This window comes from Ochlerotatus camptorhynchus, unplaced genomic scaffold (genome assembly GCF_037179485.1).
Source record: "Ochlerotatus camptorhynchus isolate MF236.1 unplaced genomic scaffold, CSIRO-AGI_Acam_v1.1 ptg000026l, whole genome shotgun sequence".
In the NCBI taxonomy this organism is placed as follows: domain Eukaryota; kingdom Metazoa; phylum Arthropoda; class Insecta; order Diptera; family Culicidae; genus Ochlerotatus; species Ochlerotatus camptorhynchus.
The window spans coordinates 487,800-501,861 of NW_027040518.1; the positions used below are offsets into that span (position 1 = coordinate 487,800).

At 40.3% G+C, this 14,062-nt stretch overlaps 1 protein-coding gene across 1 annotated transcript in view; it reads left to right on the forward strand.

The window, feature by feature from the left end:
* Nucleotides 1-4,457: 4,457 nt before the first annotated feature.
* Nucleotides 4,458-14,062, forward strand: part of LOC135708203 (mucin-2) — a 199,455-nt gene continuing 189,850 nt past the window's right edge. Inside the window, exon 1 of the mRNA XM_065230212.1 lies at nucleotides 4,458-4,561. Coding sequence (XP_065086284.1) covers nucleotides 4,466-4,561 — 96 coding nt within the window. The 5' untranslated portion in view covers nucleotides 4,458-4,465. The remainder of the gene's footprint in view (nucleotides 4,562-14,062) is intronic.

Here is a 14,062-nt window from a genome sequence, read left to right on the forward strand (position 1 = left end):
ATGACTAGACGCTGAAGAAGTTTGCAAATAGTTAACGAAGTACGAATCTGCTGTAGTTTTTTTTTTAAATTGATAGTGAAAGTTAATAGTGAAAATTAATAGTGAAAGTGAATAGTGAAAATGAAAAGTGAAGTGAAAGTGATACAATAGTAGTGGAAGTGCACCAGTATTCAGGCATGGAAAATCATTTGCATTCATTGCGTGCATTCATTTACATTCATTTGCCTCTAACTTTTTCTTCAACAGCATTAATCAAAATGGTGTATAGAGATTTTGTAGGTTTTGTTGTTAGCTACAATTTTGATAAAAAGTCAAATCCGTATCTCTTATGCATGACGAACCAGAGCGAACAGAAACCGCTACTGTTTTTCAGTGAATGTATTTTACATTCACTGAAAAACAGTAACAAGTTCTGTCCGCTCTAGTTCATGATGCATAAGAGATACAGGTTTGAGTTATGAGCAAAAGTTTTAGTTAATAAAAAAACCTACAAAACCTCTTTTTCATCATTTTGCGGAATGCTGTTGATGAAAAAAAGTTAGAGGCAAATGGATGTAAATGAATGTATGAAATGAATGCAAATAATTTTCCATGGCTGCCAGTATTGGTCATTTGTTCCTATTTTGGCCACACCTCAGAAAACCGATTAAATTACAAAATCGTGCGTTTTGTGGACGAAATGTTTATGTACACCGATAAATATGATTTGGACCAACAAACTGAAGGCAACTGAATATCACAAAATTGTAAACAACGTGAAATAAAGTCAAAAGGTGGCCAAAATAGGAACATGGTCAACACTGGTACGTTCCCCCTAGTAGAACTCAAAGGAAAAAAACAAGGTTATAAGGTATACAACTATTCTACTAAAATACTCATCAATCTATTTGGAAGGCTAGGGCTCCTTTTGCGAGTTTACGAAATGTATGGAAATCTAATCAGATAAGTCAACGTACCAAAATTGGAATTTTCTATTCAAACGTGAAAGTTGTGTTGTTATACGCCAGCGAGACGAGGTGTGCATCAGCGGAGAACACTCAAAAACTGCAGGTCTTTGTCAACCGATGCCTGCGATATAAAATTCATGCCTGGTGGCCTCACAACTGGATCTCTAATGCTGAACTCCATCGTCGATGTCATCAGTATCCGATATCAACAGAAATTCGAGAACGTAAGTGTAGGTGAGATGAATTGGAACCCGGCAAGACATCGCTGCAGAGGCAGACCCAGGGGCTCATGGTGGTGGAGCCTCAACAAAGAAATTAAGGAGGTCGACTGGAATCTGACCTGGCCCTACGTCAAGGCAAAAGCGACCAGCCGCCCAGGATAGATTTTTTTCACTATTCACCACTAAGGGTGTGCAGCCCAAGTAATAATTTTGGTCTTGTGAGGGTTCTGTAGACCATGATTTAGGCTTGAAGAATGCTATAAAACCTCTTTAAAGTTTGCAATGTTACTTTTGATCAGGGTTGCTTCGACTCACTTGTTATAAAAAATTGTTTTTTCGGGATTATGATATTATTAGATGATGTAACGTTATGTTGTACTTATAAGTAACCTATATAAGTCCCTTTTAGTCCCCTGGTTGGAAAATGTGTGATTTTCGTACACCAAAACTTCCGTTGATAGATGAAAAATTTCCTTTAATATTTACGACAACTCAAGAACCGGAGCAGCACAATCTCGACGACGTCAGTCGTAAACTTTCCGGCTCCCAGAACCGCATATTAGCCGCAAAATTAAATTCTTCCCCTCTTCTTCGGTCTCAAATTCTTTCAGCACTTTTTTTTTTCGTTTCGCGGTCTTTTAAATTTTCCAACAAACGACAAAAAAGAATCGTGACAAGAAAAACTTTCCTCGATCGAATAAAGTGAATGGAAGTTTGATGACTGAGCAACGTGTGACTTCTTGATGTTTCGAAATTGATTGGTTAATCATTTCCTGGAACAACTTTAACTTATTTGCGAATCTTAAAACAAGTTAGAGCGAACAATAATTCCACAGAAAACATCGACTCTGAAAACAGATGACGTAAGCCAATTTCCCCCCTTTCATCCACGTGTCATCCGATTCTGCAACCAATCCATATCAAATCCATTTACTACCTATTCCACCGTTTTACTCATCTCACACAACAACCCTTCCTGCTCATTGATAAAAGGGAAATTGTGTTTTCCGCCACTTGCTGACTGCTGCTCATATCAAGGCATAGCGTGATATTCGGAGACGAAGACGATATGCGATTTGAAATTCCGATGCGATGGAGAAAGAAAGTGAAAACCATCGTGGCATCTTCCGACACAGGTGTCGAAGGAAAGTGAATCCGCGATGGATGATTTATGGAAATTTCCGAATAACCCCAAAATTGGTAAGAGGGGATATAATCTTAAGTACCTGCACGTACGGTCCTGGTCTATGGGTTTGAGCGAGAAGCGAGTCCAGTTGGAGTTAATCATAGTCATGTTCCAGATTTAATTACGGCACTCGCTCTGCTATTCACCATCTGTGGTTGATAATTGTAAAACGAAATGCTAAAATGGAAAGCGAAACCAACGGTATCGTTAGAGCATTTGAAGTGTGTTCGTCGAATGAGGGAAAGAAGAGCATGCAAATTGTGCAGATTATTTGCCAGTTTTATCGTTTTTATGGTATCGTTATGAAGAAAGTTATATGAGTGCTATACAAAGATGGTGATTTATGATTGCTCGGACACCGCATCTGGACCCATCTAGACGATTCTTTGAACAAGAATCAACTTATTTAATTGGAAATCAGTGCTGCTTTGCTTGCGTTCTGTGTGTAAGACGTTTTAGGATAGCTTTTTTTTTTGAAAAAAATTTCATCGACGTCATTGCCCCTCAATTTACGCACGCTAACATTGTAACGGGTTAGAACAATTTCAATTAACTTCTAAGGAAATGTTTAGAAAAACAAAAAATACTTGAGGGCAGATGCAAAGTTTCAGTTGAATTGTACTATCCAAGGTGAAGAAATTATTTATAAGACGAATACTAGTTTTAACATTGATTTCTTTCAAGGTGTTTTTTGCTACTTCATACATGTTTACGATTTTCAGAGTCAGAAGGAAATGATTTTCTTACATCAACACGAAGCTTTAGTGCGATAATTTTTTAGTTAAAAATAAGTTCTGAAGACAATAGATTTTTAGTTCCTTTAGAGTATGGCAGTTGAAATTGAGTGAAGAGCCATTAATGCGACAATACTAATAAAATACGCACATTTTTACTTAGATCACACTTTGATAGGTGAAGGAGTTTAAGGTCTGCCGTTGTGGAATAGTTCTAGTGAAGTTTATCGCTACCTAAAGCCCACGTTTCCGAAAGCATTTCCATTTTTGTATTTTTCGTAGAAATGAACTGGGAAAGCTGCAATGTGATGCTTGCAATAGCCACTATCCAAACGCTCCGATTTTCCAGAAATTAACATCAATCAACCTACACGGCCATTGAATCTGACTCCATATTTGGTTTAAATTTACTTAAATTCTCAAACACGTAGGTCACACATAAACTGAGTAAATGTTTGCGTAAATGTCACTCATATTTCAGTTAATGCCACTACAATGTCAGTGACATTTACCCATATTCGTGTAAAATTTTATTAAGTTCATGAGTGACGTACGTCATTGAGCATTTGAGTAAACAGAACTCTAATATGAATCAAATTCGACGACCGTGTAACCCTCGTGCATTACCGACTCCGTGTGATTAATAAGTTCAATTTCCATTTCCAGATACCGCCCACGAACTCCCAAAACTTTTTCCTACATAAAACGAGGTCAGTTAAAAGCGAAACTCACCTCACTGCTCACAACAAGTGGCAGCAGTAGCAGCAGTAGTGGCGCCCCCCCCCCCCCCCCATCTGCTATCCGTCGGAGTTCATAACTATCACCAAAAGTGTTGTCGAGTGAGTGAGTGCCCGCAGGCTCGCTTGCTAATAACAGAGTAGGTGGATTTCTCTGTGGCAAAGTGCTAGGCGGAGAAATTACCAAAAGTGAAAAATCATCATCATCATCATCGTCGAACATGTGGGCCTCGGCCATCGGTTGCCCCTGAATAGTGCAGTGTTTAGGCGATTTGTGGGTGAAAGTGAGTTTTTTTCTGTTTTCTGTATTGTGGTTTTTTGTAAAGTTTTGGAAAATGCGGCATAATGTTTGTTCGAAAGATTTTACCATTCAGTCCGTCGAAATGGGACGCATCCGCACCGACGGCCGGTCGCAGTGATTTGTGACAGTGCGGATATTTGCCTGCCCTCGTGCTACATCATACAGGGGAAGAATAACGAAAAAAAAAACGTCATATTTTATCTGACCGAGCGCAATCCATTTATCTTGTCCGGGAGCAACTGTTTGTTTTGATTTGCAAGAAAAAGTTCCTACTCTGACCAACGGGACCTTAGTGAGGGTATTTGAATACTACTACGCGTCGTCACACACGGAGTCACCATGGAGTCCATCTACGGAACGAACAAACACAAATATCTGCAGAGTCTGACCGCAGGAAGTGACTTCTACAGATGTCCCAGCACAATTAGACCGATGGTAAGTTAAAAACTTGAATATTTCATGGGTGGTGGGCGCCAAAACTGGCAGCTGGTGGTCATTCCTGGCACAATGTGTTAGTAGTAAGACTGGCATTGCATTACTAGCGGTTCAGAGCTACGGAATGATTTCAGCCTCAGAGCACCTTAATTTACGTGAATTTTTCTAAGTGTGTAGGAATTTCACTTAAAAATGTTCGTACGCTTTGTTCCGTTGGTTATTTTACCGAAATCCACTTGCCAGATTGAAGCATTCTGATGAATCAAGATATTTTGATGATCCCAGACATTTAAATCCAACCCAATTCTGATTTTCAAACAAAAATAATGTTTAGATCCCTAAGCTTCATAACTATTTCAGTTCCCCAGAATCGATCATTTTCTGATTCGTTTGTATCCACGGCCAAGCCTATACCGTTTTCTTTAGCTTGTAAAATCTGCAGAATTTCCCGGGCATCAAAAATATCGTGATCCAGAGTTAGATTAAATTGATCCATCACGCTACAGGTCAAGACTTCAATCACCGGACAATTCACGAACGAGTTTAAATGTGTTAAAGTGACTACAGTCAAGCATGGGTCTCGGAACTGACAGCAGTAGAAGAAAGGAAAGATAAACTGAAAGGCAGCCGAACAATTTTGTCTACCGAAGAAGAACCCGATTGAATGCGAAAAAAACGAACGTAATGTTTAAAATAGCGAGTGAAATATTGATTGGCTCAGTGATTTGAATCAATTGAGGTGGACGCAGCAGTATTACAGTATTTCCGTGACGCCTACGTTTATTTATTTTTTTTGTTTATTACTTTATTTGTACAGGCTCAATCGAATAAACTTTACAGAGCCGAGTTATCATTTTCGTTATACATTATTAATATCTTATATTTGAAGAACTGGACCGAATACTCGCGGTTGCCTCGAGATTTGTGAAGGTTTACAATTTTTTGGAAGAGAAACGGGAGAAGGAGGTTTGATACAAATATTAAATTAATCTTAAAACATGAACTTGAACATGAACTATTCATCTTAAAAACAAACATTAGAAAAAAAACCCACACATACAAAATACAAACTAAACACAAGGTTAGTCAAACTTACTATCTAAGTTTAATATTCTTAAAGAAAACATATATGAGTTTCAAAAACTCCAGATCGTGTCTATCCAAAATATCCCGAACTGGAACATTAGGTTGTCTACCTCGCGCCCGAAGGGAATGGAACAGCTCAGATCTGACTCCACGATGAACCAAGGACTCTTCGACACCTTAGGGATGATCGAATATAGCCATCGTCCCAAACTCCCTTCACTCCATTTATTTTGCCAGCTGGCGAGTGACTGTTGACGATAAATGAAGAAAAAATCATCGTAGGCGATTTGTCGATCGTAAATATCGCCTTCCATAGCGCCCACCTTAGCAAGTGAGTCCGCCTTCTCATTGCCCGGGATCGAGCAATGAGATGGGACCCATGCAAAGGTGATGACAAAAGATCTTAAAGATAAAGCGTTTAGAAGCTCTCGTATTTTCATGAGAAAATACGAGGAGTGCTTTACCGGCCTCATGGAGCGAATAGCCTCGACAGAACTGAGACTATCCGTAAAAATAAAATAATGATCTGGTGCAAGTGAGGCGATAGTTTCTAGCGTAAAATGTATTGCCGTCAGCTCAGCAACATATACGGAACAAGGAGCTTGAAGCATTCGAGAGGTGCTATGAAATTCGTTATAAATACCAAAACCAGCGGACGCCTTTATTAGTGATCCATCTGTAAAGAACGATCTTGCGGAATCAACTTGGCCAAACTTTGCAGCGAAAATTGACGGAGCAATCATGGAACGATGATGCTCTGGGATTCCGCGAATCTCTTGCGTCATTGATAAATCAAAATGAACAGAACTGTCAATAATCAACCGTGGAGTAGGAAGAACTGAACAGATATCTGAAAATTGTTTTCGATTAACCGAAACTCGGGGAGGAATATACACAGAAGCAATACAAAGGCTCTTACCTTTAACAATAGCCTGACATGCGACAACTTCAGTACCTGGAAAGTGTGGAAGATTCACTCTATAGAAGGAATGGCAATTTTTGATCCCCAAAAGTACCCCTCCTCCACGCAAATCCTCACGATCACGAATGTTAAAATCATGAAAAGGAAGAGCGATATCTGAAGAGAGTCAAGTTCCACAAAGAGCAAATGCATCACAATCATTATGGTGAACTAAAAACTGAAACGATTCTAATTTAGGAAGAAGACTTCGACAATTCCACTGTAGAACAGTGATCAAATCCCCAACCTCGTTTGGAAAATTATCCATCGAAGGAAATGATTGCTGCAAGGAGGGGCCACTTCAATATCAATTGCTTCAAGAGGGTCTTCACAGTAGGAAGCATTGCCAGAACAATGCTTTTGAGAGGATCAGAATTATCGTGGGATACCGTCCACAATGTCATCAAATGAGAACAACCCAGATGAAGAAGGGGCTTTGGATGTCCCGGGAGTGGTGGAAAATCAGTCTGTTCTTTGGAAACCAGGAGGAGTTGAAACTTCCTTTTTTCCACCACTTCTTGGATTTGTGCAAGCTGATTTGAGGTTCCTGATCAGCGACTATCCGTGAACGGATGCGTCTTCGTTTCAGTGAAGAAACTTCCGGAAAAGTGAAAGGAATTCCCTCCTCAGCCAAGTCAGAGTCAGACTCGTCATTTGACAAAAGAGCGAAGCTATTTGCGTCGTTGGTCGATGGCTTGGCTGTCTTAAGCTTTTCTGCAAAAGACCGCCTGGAACGTTCCTTAAGAGAGCGTTCTAGTTTCTCCCCGCGTTGTTTGTACACCGGGCACGACGAGAGACCATGAGGAGGAGATCCTTTGCAGTACTCGCATTTTAGTACAGTAGCTGCACAGGCGCCATCCTCATGCTTCTCCCAAATGCATTTGGAACAGCGTGCCTTGCTGCCACAGTGGGAGGCCGCATGGCCCAACTGCTTCCATTTTTGGCAGTTCATGACCCGGGGAACGAACAAGCGCAGAGGCAGCCGAAGTTTTCCCAGCTCGATGTAGTGAGGAAGAGTTGAACCAGAAAAGATCACACGAAACGAGTCTGTGGGAGTAAAACTCTTTTTACCCTCGCTGGCAGATACTGAGCTTAGTTTTTGGACATCCAGTATCTTCACTGGGGGAAGCAAGGGGTTCTTGAAACGGCCAACCGCCCGCTTCTCCAAGATCTCGGGGTCAGACTCGCTTCGGTAAACACACCCCCAATCTCCACATCAAGAGCTGAAGTGTAAATTATACTCGAGGGTAAAGAGCTGGGAGACAGCAATATCATTAGCTTGCTTAAGGTTAGAGACGGAAACACGAAGCTTATTGTGCCTAACCTTCGTGAGTTTGGTCACGGCCGAGAATCGCTTCGTCAGATCATTAGTAATTTGCATTACATTCAAAGGTTTGACAACCCATGGACCAGTCGAGTCATTCGGATAGGCCCGTGATTGGGAGCTTTTCTTAGCCTGCCCATTGACAGACTGAGACGACGAACCAGGGATGACATCATCAGTTTTCTGAGATGATTGGTTATCCATGTCGACTTTCGACAAAACTTCCATTTTGTAGTACTAGTGGGAGCGCAAAACGATATGGTGATCGTCCGGCCATTTTCCACAGCGATGGTGCTGTTTCGCTGGTAGGAAGTGATAAAAATCACCATATAGAAATTGAGAGAAGTAGGAATAATTCGCTTTCAGTGCATATTCAGATCAATAACAGTGAAAGACAACCTAAATAAATTAATCAGGGACTCTGTCGTTAAGTTTTTTTTTCCCATAAATTATTGTTAAACAAGCTACAATTAAATAAAAATGATTTTTCCCCATACAGGTTTACCTGCTTTACTACCAGTCCCCAGAGAGTTAAAAAATTCAAATTTGAGAGAGAGAAAATTCTCTCTCACGACCTCAATTTCTCAGCACGCCATGCATTTTGATGACACTCGATGTGTGAGTACCCTTTCAAAGATTACAAAATATGGGACAAAATGCCTCAAGATATCGTGCGTGCCCGCTGTAACGATTTTTAAAAACGGATGCGGCTCGTAATTAAAGGAAAAGGAAAAAGATTTGAATTGGACTAAGTTAAGACAAATGTTATCATTTTTATGACAATATACTTTACTGACAGGAATTACCTTTCACCCTGTACACTTCCCAATTTCGGGTCATGTTGACATACAAATAAATCTAAACCAAAATCAAAACAAAGTTATAGTCAAGCCGCCAACCAAAAACAGCATTTTATGCTGAAGTATTTTTTAGTAAATAAATTGAACATGGAGTGAAAACAAGATAGTAAATATTACCATAATGCTTGAATAAAACCCTAGTACAAGCTCGTATTTGACTCATGACATGTTATTTCTTGATCTCTGAAAAATATTCTCTGAAAGTTTAAAGCTATTTGATGAAATAGCTAAAAAGTTTCAGCTGTTTATGTGTTTGTAATTTTCAACACCCTTTGTTACAAGATATACAATATTATCTCAACGCATACTTTAGCCACTGCTCCAAGAGCATTCAGCATCTTTCTGGCTGTTGCTCATGATGTTTTGGTCTCTGCATACAACCGTTTATGATTTTGTTATTTAATTTTAATGAGATGATGGTATGATATGATGTCAAATGATAGATTCCCGCTCATTGCAGATCCCGGGCATTTTTCCGGTTTTACCCAGAACATGATCGTTATTGATCTTGTTATTGGATTCAATCACATGATAGGTTTCTTATAAGGTAGGCTCAGGCCACTTCCCCGGATGATCCCGGACATGTCTAGTGAGGCAGTGCTCGTTAGTGATAAATCAGACGCAAAATGTGAGACTTTCTAGACAGCATGTTCACAACAACGATCTTCTGAGCTGTTAACTACTGTGCAGTGCACTTTCAAAATACTCCACCTCCTAAATGCACTAAAAATTCAACTGATCAGGATTATATCAAGTTTCAACATCAAATGTTTGTTGGGTGATTTGGAAACAACCCCAAACAGAAGCTCATAGTTTATGCCATTAAATAAAAATTTGCTATGCACCCTAATTGGATTCGGTTTACTGTTTGAATAGGATCTCATACATCATAACTTTAACTTTTCCATTCTTGTAAATTTAAATTGCATAAAGATATTTTCTCATCGATAACCTTATTATGAACTGCGACTCATAAATGCGGCATCTGAAGTGAACATATGCCCTTCCTAAGAACGTCTGTCTGTTGTAAGGACTAAACTTACATTTTATGGATGAGAAAGTTTCACAGAAGGATACAATTCAATCTTTCAACGGCACGCGTTTTGGAAGACGAACTCTGTTGTATGAATATTGATGATTATGATGATCGATATCTTCTTCGGGAATCATAAATGAAGATTGTTTTCATAAGGCAAAGGTTCATGTGCTCATTTTCCAATGGATGTGATTTTTATCATAGCAATCAATTTATTCAGAAATCCTACAAGTAACGCGTGTTTAGTTCTGAGTATTCGGGCAACCAACGACGACTTCGCATTTCGGCATAATCAGGGAGAAAAAAATGTGCTTTATCAGATTTATCAGTTTTGCATCCAGCTGCAAAGAAGATGATGGAACGACATCGTATAAATCTTCAACAAAAACCCATTTTCCAGCATGCATATGATTCCTAGTATGTGATTCACGACAAGTGCCACCGGCAAACCATCTTTAGCACTCGAGTAAGCTCATCCTGTTCCATGTTTCCGCCCACAAAATCTCCAAAGCTCTCCCGTTGATATGACAGTTTTTACATTCATTTTCCGTGCACAACGCAAATCATGAATAATATAACTGCATCGTTCTGGTCGTACAAGAGAAAACGTGGCGTTTGCAATTTAGAATGCAATTACTCATATGTTGGAAACACGTGTGCGAATCGAAAATACGAACAAAAGTTACTGCTTGCAATCAATTTTCTCAAAAAAGCATTGATTTTTCTCGCGATGGAAAGCTACATTCTCAATTACATGCAATCTAGTCCGATCACTTGCTCCGAGAAAAAAAAATCGAAACCTTTATATTTACACTCGGTAGTAGAAGATTTCATTTAATCAATCCCCCCCAATTTCGGGCGCCCAATTTCCCACGTCAATGGGTAAACTACCGAAAACTTTCCTTTTCAGTCGCGGCAAGTACACTTTTTCCCCACGCCCGTCTAAATCCAAAGCAAACGAAAGTGTATCGAAATTACCACCATTCCACCGCGTAATTATTACAATCATGAACATCATCGGAAAATTTCCACCACCGGTAGCGGTGTAACTTGTTCGAGGCAGTTGTTCGAATTGACCCACAAAACGTTCGCTCCCGACGACAACGACGACGACGACGACGCACCTGTACTTATCGGTGTGATGGCAAGATAAAACAACATCCTCCGCGTGTGTGTGTGTGTGTGTTGTTTGCATGCTCGGGGCTTGGGGGTGGTAATAAGAGGTTGCCGCAGATGTCATGTTTTATCTCGTTTCCCGACGTGCAGCGCACACTACCACCCATCGTCTAATCACCAAAAGGTAATGGTAGCTGTGGAGACGGGTGGCGGTGACTCGAGGTCTCACACGCATGGAGACCCCGACGGACTCGAATGAGATATGTACCGGCGATGCGATGTAGTAGCATGAATATAATGTGCGTGGCGAGAGGTTTCACTTCCCCCCCCCCACCAGACCAGCAGCCATGGTCGTAGTCGTCATTATAGGCGGTATCAGACACATGATCCGGGGACGACACGCACGTTGCGGTGTCCGAATGTCCCAGATTTAGTTGGAACAACAACAAAAGCCACAGCAAGTACTGGTAGAAAATTTACATAATTACACTCCTTTATTAGATTATTAAAGTGACACGATGTGCGTTCGCCCACGAGACCAGGTGAAATTAGGTTGCTTGGGAAATGGGATTTTACTCCTTTCCATTTTTGGAAAGTTGATGGGGTTGGGTTAATAGGTATTGGCTTGGTATTAATTAAATGGCTATGGTTAAACTATATTGATATGATCTGAAATGATCAACTTTGCAGTAAAATTAGCAGTGTGCACTGACACTAGAATTCCGAAGGTTTCAAATTTCCCGGATTTTAATCGCTTGTTGGTGAACAGGTCAGTTTTAAATTTTCCAGATTTGTGGTTATGCATGCTGACGAGTTCAAACGATTACTTTTAACAGGTTATCGGGTAGTTTGAGCTCGGCAGACAATTTGGCTCTAAGTCTCATAGATCGTCATACAATAGTCGGTAAAACAAGGCAGGACAATGTGGTTTATAATTAAAATCTTGGTTATAGAATTAATATATTTTGAAAACATTTCTAATTCTGTGGAATTGACAGTTGTTCTAACTTACACAAGTAAATACGTTGTGAAAATTTAATTCATTTTATCTAATTCGTTTACTGCGAAGGCTCAATCGCGTTAGCTTTACAGAGTCGATAATCAATTGTAAATTGTTTGTAGCAAATTGATCGTTATGCTTTATGCTTTCTCGACTGTTGTATTGAGAAGCTTGAATAAGCAGCTACAACAAAATTTTGCGACTACTATCTAACGTTTCGATGATATACTTCATCTTCATCCGAGATTTCTATAGTTGGGTTTAATTACATACATTTTGATTTGCTTTGTAGGGGAGATCGAAGTGTGCTCTGCTTCTGTAAGGACGTGAAAAATGTTACCTTACCTTAACAATCAGCCTAAGGCCTTGTTTTGTCCTCTACTGTCCGAAGAAGTCGTCTCCACTCTACTCGATCCATGACCACAGTTCGCCAGCCTCGTAGTCTGCGAAGGGTCCGCAGGTCACCGTTCGTCATAGATTAACTTATCGCAGCCCGGGAAGCCAAGCGATTTGCAGTTCCATGTTCCGAGGTTCCAATCGTAGTCCTTATTTCGTCGCGTAGGTCTGTGCCGTTTGTTCCGATCCGTATTTCTTTCTTCAGTATTTGCAACTTTGTTTTTTTCCAAGGCGGCTTGTTGGGCCTGCCCCAACCCTGTCTCGCCGGGGGACCAGCCGCTCCTAACATGGAGAACAGACGCCGTTTTGAGCCGCACCTCCATGGTGAACAGACGCTCGGGTTTGGTGAAGCATTTCCTCTATCACCGTACTATGGTTACCGCGCCAGTGTTCGCGTCGCACCTCTTCACTTTGCTATTGCCGGACTGGCAACATTGCCCAGGCTACGCCACCCAGCTGTTTCCATGTTTTAGCTGGTAGTCTTTTGTTATCATATGACTCGAGGAGGCGTGAAGTAGGAACTTGTGAGGACCAGGGCTAGGTATTCCAGGTTGTCAACTCACCATTTTGTAGCCCACGCGAAAAATGTCCGAGTGTCGAATTTTAGGCTTCATTTTTTCTGTGATTGATTTTTGTGCCACTCGATAACATAGTTCAAGAAAAGTACTTTAGTACAAAGACAGTACAAGTGATCAGGTGAAATGAAATTCAAAGTGTTATTTATCAGCATCCTTTTCGTCAGAGATGTTATTAGGTCATTGGCAAGTTAGACCTTTGATTCTGATTGGAGGCGGATTGTGCAAGAGTCAACATTCGCGGACTTCTCCCGGTGATTTAGAATTTCCGGTGTTTTTCCGTTTTCCCGGTTCACTGCTCACCCTGTGTCCAGTATACAACAGGTCTTATCCATCTGAATAACATTACTGGAGATAGCAATCTCCTATCTAGTCGACAGCAAGGATACATTCCTAAAAGCGTTGGTCACTCAACGCATGAGTAACCTACGTAAAAGTGACTCACTCTCTGAATAAGATTAATTTTCAGTGAATGAAAACTGCTTAAGTAAGCCTTTTGAATCAAATGTTACCACCGCTGCATGATGAGTGAAATCTGAACTAAGAGGCGAATCATGCGATAGGTATTGTCAATCTGAATAACTTCACTAAATATAGAAACCTGCTTCATAGCCGTTTGTCAAAATAAAACATAGAATTTGAAGCAAATTGCACACTGAGCTTGACTATCCAATATCCAATTTCTAGCCGAGATGGCAAGCTAAATACATTGAAAACGAATATTACTCAAAGAATGAGAATAAGAATGATTCGTATGGATGATTTTTTAAATCGTAGGTTACTCATGCGTGACTCACAACTGAGTAAAAGTTATTCAATTTCTAAGTTAGTTTCGTTTACAGTGTACAACGCAACGAACACCCCTGTTTATGACTCGGCAGCAAAACGATGATTGCAGTCAAACTTTCTACGTTTCGCTTACTTAAGCATTTGGATTATCATTCTTTGCCCCTCATTTTTGACGTAGAACTACGTCTTTGATTTCTATGTGGACATACACCTTGTGAAAACCGAAAATGGAACATGTAACAAATTAAGAAAGATTTTGAACGTTAATAACTCAGCTGCGCCTGGTCCAATTTCAATAATTTTATCACCAATCGATCAGACATATGGCTACGCATCGATAGCAATTCTTCCGAATGCT